This window comes from Dermacentor variabilis, chromosome 5, assembly GCF_050947875.1.
Source record: "Dermacentor variabilis isolate Ectoservices chromosome 5, ASM5094787v1, whole genome shotgun sequence".
Taxonomy (NCBI): Eukaryota; Metazoa; Arthropoda; class Arachnida; order Ixodida; family Ixodidae; genus Dermacentor; species Dermacentor variabilis.
The window spans coordinates 115,318,302-115,326,069 of NC_134572.1; the positions used below are offsets into that span (position 1 = coordinate 115,318,302).

Here is a 7,768-nt window from a genome sequence, read left to right on the forward strand (position 1 = left end):
ACCAGACTAGCGAGACGAAAGTGCTTGTGCAGAAGGAAGCCATACTTAACCAGCGGCAACGCTTTTCTTTTCTAGCTGCGAAAGTTTAGAAGTTTGAAAACAAAGGCCAGGCTATCCTAAAATATTACAAAAAGAGCGTAGCCGAATAACAGGACAATATGAAACAGAATCTGTGGATTATGAAGAAAACGTGAAAGAAATAGGTAAAAAATGTACGGTACACGCACATGATACACAAACCAAAAAGTTATTGGCCGCTAGCACTTAAAGGTTATAAGAGTACATAAACGACAGAAGCATGAACAAAATACGAGAATACAGAAAATAAAACCTGAGTGACCTTCCACTCTGTGAAGAAGGATGACCAGCGATGCTGTGTATGTGGGCCCCTTAATGGCGAACTGCAAGCTGCGGGTCAGCCCGGCATTGCACTATCTTCGATATCGGCCCACGTATGGGGGAGTGCTTAACGCCTGCTCCACCTCCACCGCGGGTCGGCCCGGCATTGCACTATCTTAGTGACCGGCCCACGTACGGGGAGTTGTGTTTGTACATGGGCACAACCCTGAAGGAACTAGTCTTTAACAGCTTCGCTGTAATTTGCTGTAAAATTGGTTACAACCTTGGGTTAATTAATTAATAAATTAAATGAATAAATAGTTAATGTCGCCGAAGAATGCGGTAGCAGTGGCATGATCGCGTTAGCCCGGTTGCGCCGAGGGGCGCCAACGACCCAGCTATGGAAGAAGACAACGCTGGAGGCAATCCTGATGATGATAGTTATGTGTCCACACATGGTCATGATTCTGGGCGAACTAACCCTTAACAGATTCGCTCTAAATAGAACATATATTACCATTCATAATGAATTACCCCGTAATAAAGAGCGGATGCCGTCCGCTATTGTGGTTCTGGAATTACCTGGGTTACCTTGGGAGAGTCATTGCGTTGTTGTGCTATTTCATGCATGGGAATGTCGGGAAATGGTGGCCTCTGCCTCGCACCTTCAGGGAGCCAAGCTGCCTCGCGATACGCCTGGCAATCAGTCCATACAACTGTCTGACAGTTGAATATTTAAATTTAAACAGCGTTCCAGGTTTTGGTTTCGCTGCTGAATTACTATCTAAGCAATCATAATTCAAACATTAGTACCCATGCTCAATTGAGCAGCTGGATCAAATATCAACATGAATTGTCTGGTGGCTACATTTGGAGAAAACTTGCGGTCGAGGTCTGCGTTCAATGGGCACTTGATGATGATGATGATCTTGTTATTAATGGTGATTACCTTATTGACAGCGACACCTACCCTTCAAGGGATTGGCCAAGAGTAAGGTGAACATAATAAATTTATTAGAGGCATGAATATATGGTGATGTAATACAAATAAATAAAGGGCAAATGGAACCAGTAGATGTTTTTCTTGAAAAGTTATTCTGAATGTACAATAATAATAACTTCAAAGGGAGTTTGAGTGAAGAAATAAGTGACTAATAAAATTACCAATGAAATTGATGTGATGCGCAACGAATTTCTCTATGGCGATGTATAGATTCGTTCCTTTCCTCAGGCAAGAGCAACGCTGACAGTCCAGTAAACATTAAGTAGGAGTGTGCACCTGCTCTAGCGTTACGCTTCCTTCGCTTTGTTTGCTTATTCTACGTGAATAAATATAAATCCATAGTGTATTGCGGAGGAACCAACATTCGTTAGGAAGGTCATTCCAGGAAAGCTTCATGCGCGTAGCTATGACTATTCTGTAAAAGTGGTGATTTGGGCGAGTCGGTTATGCAATTTGAAGTTATTTTTGAGGTAGAAGACGCGGACAAAGAAAGGGAATACTAAGAATTCTACTATGCTGCCATGAATATGTTACGTACAAGACAAGTTCTACAGGAGCCGCGTATTCCAGATTCTGGCATAGTGCACTACATATAAGCTCCATCCATAGGTAGTTGCTAAAAACTGTATGCTGTCAGAAGCTCACTCGTGAGCTATATACTTTTCGGTCGTCTAGTCAGGTGTGCTGTATGGAGGCTGCACGTTCCTGGTGCCCACTCGAAGTAAGGGATCAGAAATTGGGCCCACCATCGAAGTTTTATGCGAAGCATATTACTAGAGCTCAACCCAGCTCTTCAGGCGCGGCGGTGTCGCCTTCAATACCGCGTGACACCGTGACGTCACGACAGAGGAGAAACGGGGCTCCAACTCGCGCCGTCGCTCGCGGCGTCGCGGCGGTATATAAGCAGCTGCGCTCGCCTCTGCTAGACACTCACGAGGTGAGATGCCTCCTGGAGACAGAGCTGCTCGTTGGAATGAGAAGCGAAGGCTGCGGCCTGCTACAGAGACTGTTTCTAGGTGGCTTTGCTACGGCGCAGCGACTACGCGCCCCGCATCGGACGCCGTGAGCGTCGAGCAACGCAGCGTTCGGCGCGACAGCGAAATGTGCGCCTGAGCAAGCGCCGCACGCCTGAGCCGACGCCGACGACACCGGCTTTTCTGCGACACGAGCTCCTTAACGCTGTCGCGTTAAAATAAAGGCTGGTATGCTTCGCATCCTGGGCTTAACCTTAGCTAAGCCACAGCCATTTTTTTTATGTTGCAAGAAGCAACTTGAGAATCTTTCTGGAGACTGAAATATGACAAAGCGCGCGGAGCGTGCACTGTTATGCCTGGCGTTCCTTCTGGACGAAAGGCGCTTCTCCGGCGAGCGCGCAGCTATGGAACGTCATCCTTGCTTCATCGTCTTTTCGACGCCCATGAGCTGGCGACGAAAGCAGCTTGTAAAACTGGGGTTACTGTGCTAAGACACACGAACAACAAAAGTAGAAAAGGACAGGACGCGCGCGTCCTGTCCACTTCTACTTCTGTTGTCTTAGCGCACTAACCCCAGTTTTGCAAGATGAACTTCCACCAACTAACCCAACTTGCCGCTCGACTGCCGACGAAAGCAGCGTCCCCTCAAGATAATCGACAGCGCCTGTGCCTTCTTCGTCTGTTCGACGACCCAGAGCTGATGACCGAGATGGCTTCTGTGATACCAAACTGCAGCATGTCATCGGCAATGTGCGTCTCTAAACGGCAAGGGCATCCTTAGTGTTCTCTCCCGCAAAGCACCAGAGCACGCCTGGACGACGGTGGTACCCGGTGCCCACTATTGACAAGCAGGGAAAGAACCTCCCTTCGAGGAGACCACAACCATCGTATCCTTTTGAAGCGGTAGCGACTGTCAGGACGAAAATCGCTACTAGTTGGTTTTTGCGGAGGGCATACTAATTGCTGCAAAGAGCCAACACCGACGAGTTCCGTGGAAACAACGCCGACTTTGGCTTTACATGCAATTATCATTCCATTGCGTCGAGGGCGCGTCGAAGGCTGGACACCAAGGGTGGTGTCCGGCGGGGTGGTGCGATGCCACGGGTAGGATTTTGCGGACTGTGCGATGATTCCAATTGGCCAAGAAAACGACATTGAATTCCATTGTTTAGCGAAAGACAGAATTGAACTGCTTAAAAAGCGGAGCTGCAGTTTTGTGTATGTGCGGAAGGCGGGGGGTGGAAAGGAGAGGGGAGTGCTTAGACATGTAAAGACTCGGATATGTGGTGTGCTGCTATAATGATGGAGTCCTTCTTTCGAACGATGAAATGTAAATTTGTATATAAACCTTGATTTTCTCAACACTCGGACGTCGCCCTGGACCTATCTTTCGCCAACCACCTGGCACGGCGCGAGCCACGGAACCTTCGTGGCCGATCGGACCCCCAACTACACAGCAAAAATTGGAGGACGCTTAAGCTTCGCCTTCAAGAGTGGAACGCGACAGCGTTCCCGTCGACCCGCCAAGGGGTATTGGGCTACGGCGCAGCGACTACGCGCCCCGCATCGGACGCGGTGAGCGTCGAGCAACGCAGCGTTCGGCGCGACAACGAAATGTGCGCCTGAGCAAGCGACGCACGCCTGAGCCTTAGAAACAGCTCGTTTCTAAGGCAACACCGCGTTCACTAGAGGCGCTTTTGTACCGCTTTGAAGCATCCAACTCGTGGCTCAGTCATTCTGCTTCTGGACGCCGTGCAGTACGGACGCAGAATGGAGGGCTCCTCGAGAGCTGCGAAAGCGGCCGACGTTGGCCGTGGTACCCCGTGTTCCGCGTTGCCCAAGGATTACCGTGTCATCTTGCCGCCGTTACCAACAGGTGAAGGACAAAGGCGCGCAGTTGTATTGCACTGCGACGTCACTGGACGGCCTTATAGAATCGACGACTTCCGGAAGCCCTTGAAGGATGCTGGAGTAATTCAGCAAGTAGGCGGAATTGGTGCATACCAAATGTCGCACGTGTGGCTGCTGAACATGAAGACAGATGAGGCAAACCAGACGCTGCTAGACGCCGGACCACTACTGGTGAAGAACCGGACATGCCTCGTCATTGATCCTGCGAGGCAAGAACTCAGGATTAAGCTACATTGGGTCGCGTTCGACGTCACCTCTGAGACCATTCGACGAGCCTTCCGAGAGTATGGCGAGATAAAGGAAGTCATCAGTGACCGGTGGAAGGCCGAGGACTTTGAGGGCGCCGAGTCAACGACTCGTCTAGTGCGTCTTCTGCTGCGCGATGGTGTCACACCAGACCGCATCCCACATCAGATGCGTCTTGGTAGCGGCACTGCGCTAGTGGTTGTGCCTGGACGTGCCCCGTTATGCCTTCGTTGTCACAACACTGGACACATACGACGTGAATGCCGAGTGCCCAGGTGTGCTGCTTGCCGAGCGTTCGGGCACGAGCAGGCTAATTGTACTCGCTCGTATGCCAGAGTTGCAAGCGCAGGCGGTGAAGCAGACCGGAGCGAGATGCTCATGGACGAAGAAGAAGCGGAGAGCGTGGCTGGGATGGTGGCGTCTATCAGCGACGCGGCCGCAGTGGCGGCGTCCACCAGCTCAGCAAGTGCGCAAGAGAACAAGGCTGCAGACGCTCGGGCAGCAGACGCCACTCTGGAAGACACTTCTACGGGAAAGTACGAAGAAGGTTCGGCAGAGCGCCCTTCTGAAACCCACTCTTTAGGAAAGCAGCTGCCACTAAGTGCGTCCGGGAGTGGTGAGAAAACAGCTGAGCTCAAGACCGCAGTAAGCGAGGTCGTTGCGACGCTCGAGGACAGTGATTCGACGGATGAGGCTGCAATGGACGCCGAGGCAACACCTACGAAGCGCCGACTCAGCAAAGCAAGCACGGCATCTCAAGACACCCGGCTACGAGCAACGGAGAGGCGTGGGACCGAGCCTGGAACCAAAAAGCCTCGGGTGGCCACCAGCCATCAGCGGTCGGCGTCGCTTACACGCGGCGGCGTCAAGTCGACGCCCTGAGCGTCGACTGGACTGTGTGTTGCTACAAGGCAAGGTCTGTGAGGGGAGCGCCGTAGGCTCGGTCTGGTGTCACTCGCCAATATGGAGTCCTTAGAGAGGTCGATAAATATTGCAACACTTAACGTCCGAGGGCTTAGTGCCAACAGGCGGCAAAACCAACTTTACCGCCTCGTAACGGAGCACGATTTTGATATTGTAGCCATTCAGGAGACCAAAGTAGAGAGAGAGGATCAGACAGAGCGTATGGTGCGTCCTTTCACGAGACGCTATAACGTGTGTGTTGCCCATGCGGTGGGGAGGTCTTCGGGGTGCATTTTGTTAATTCGGCAGAGTCTTGGTGCTGTAGTGCAGTCGGTGACTACCTGTGAGTCAGGCCGTTTCATTGTATCTGACTTTTCCCTGTCAACAGAAAATTGGCGAGTAATTTGTCTTTATGCACCAACTCAGGCTCAAGAGCGAAAGCTTTTTTTTGAAGAAATGGAGACGTATGTGAAATGCGAGCGTAGATTAATCCTGGCGGGAGATTTCAATTGTGTCTGTACGGAACGTGACAAAACCAGTGGGAAACACAATGATGCAAGTACTGCTGTTTTGAAAGACTTGATTGCAGAATTTAATCTAGAAGACGTAGGTGAATGTCTTTGCGGTGGAAAAGCGGTCACCTTTACCCACTTTCAGGGTGCGAGCCATGCTAGACTTGACAGAGTGTACGTGTCGGCTGAACTTATTCAGTCGTGTCGAGATTATCGAGTCATACCTGTTGCATTTAGTGATCATTGTTTGGTTTCTTTCCGTGTTGGAAAGGAAAAAACAAATAGCAAAAAAATTTCCTGGGATCTTTGGAAATTTAATGCAAACTTGCTGAAAGACGACGAGTTTTGTGAGCAGTTACTCAAGGCTATAGATAAAACAAAAACTCAAAACTTAGATAGTTGGGCACATAAATGGGAAGTTTGTAACCAAACAATTAAATTGAAAGCACTTGAACGGGCCAGTGTCTTAAGTCACGCGAAAAAAGAACTCGAGTCCCGTCTTAGATTGAATCTGAAGCAATTATTGGAAGCTGAAAGTATACAACCCGGTCATTTCTTAGAAGACATAAAAAGCATAAAGCAAAAACTTGAGCTGATAGACCAAGAGCGATACAATGGTGCATTGATTCGAGCCAGAGCTGAAAAATGGAGCACAGGAGAAATGCCGACAAAACGTGCCTTGGGAATCGAAAAGAAATATGCTTCCCAAAATACAATAACAGAAATAGAACATAATGGGTTACTGTCTACCAACAAAGAAACAATAGCAAGTTGTTTTTTGGAATATTACAAAGTATTGTTTTCTCGTAGCCAAGTTGACACTGATAGATTTAAAAAAGACTTCATGTCACATATCCAGCTTTTCTGGACACGTACCAACTAGCGCCCCAAGCGGCCCCGGCACGAAGCTAGCGCGTTTTCAATGGAACAAGCGGGTTTTTCGCGAATAACAAAAGCTGCAGGTCGATTATCAAAAAACGCAGGTGACAGACGTGTTCTGGAAGACAATCCACATGACCCAAATGCAGTGATCACTCTATGGCACGTAAAAATTTTGTTCCCACAGCACTTAAAGTTTTAGCAATGGAAGCCTATGGAAACGACGAAAATTTGTGCTCGATTTTTGAGGCAAGAACGATGACTGTAATAAAACTATCCCGTCTATCGTAATACGCAGTGCAGCGTATGTAGTCCGGAGACTCAGCTTTCGATTGATGCCTCTCTCGACTCTCCACATATGGCGTAAGACTGTTCCCGAAAGCGATTTTTGTAACACTGTCGTGAAAATTGCCGTGGTATCTATAAAAACATAAGCGTACCCCTTGGCGAAGCCTCGGTAGCCGTGGCCGAGTGGTAGAATAGCGAGCACCTTTCGTCCCGCATCACGGGCGGCCGTGGTTCAATTCCCCCTTCGGAGCGTTTTTTTTTAAGCAGCATAGGACCTAGTTTTGTAGTCTCTCACTAGATGGCAGAATCACAAAACCCAAGATTTGCTTTCGGTTTTGGTTTTTAAGCAGCGCATTTTTTGAAAGCCGCATAGGGCTTATAGTCTCCTATCAAATTGCATAAACACAAAACTCAAGAATTGCTTTAGGTTCTGGTTTTCCAGTGGTGCTCTTGAAATATTATGCTTTCTGTTTTTCCTTCAGAAAACGTAGCAGTATCGTGTTCATTTGTTAAGTCATCGCTTTTATGAAGGTTTTATTCATTGGACAACATAACTAGAAGCTTGCGCATGGCTTTGTGTTATGAAAAAAAAAAGCTTTCGTGCTTGTAGCGTGGGACCTGCAAGAACAAGATGGCTATTCTCATTGCATTCTTCTGGAAGGCTCGTTTTCTTCGACTTTCGGCTGTCCTTAATGGCACACACTCCGAGCAAA

General features: G+C 48.8%; 1 protein-coding gene across 1 annotated transcript; it reads left to right on the top strand.

The window, feature by feature from the left end:
* The first annotated feature begins 4,042 nt into the window (after positions 1-4,042).
* LOC142583074 (uncharacterized) lies at positions 4,043-6,301 on the top strand. Its single transcript, XM_075693362.1, has one exon. It carries the CDS (start codon positions 4,087-4,089, stop codon positions 5,353-5,355), a length of 1,269 nt encoding a protein of 422 aa, XP_075549477.1. The 5' UTR covers positions 4,043-4,086; the 3' UTR covers positions 5,356-6,301.
* Positions 6,302-7,768: the final 1,467 nt, after the last annotated feature.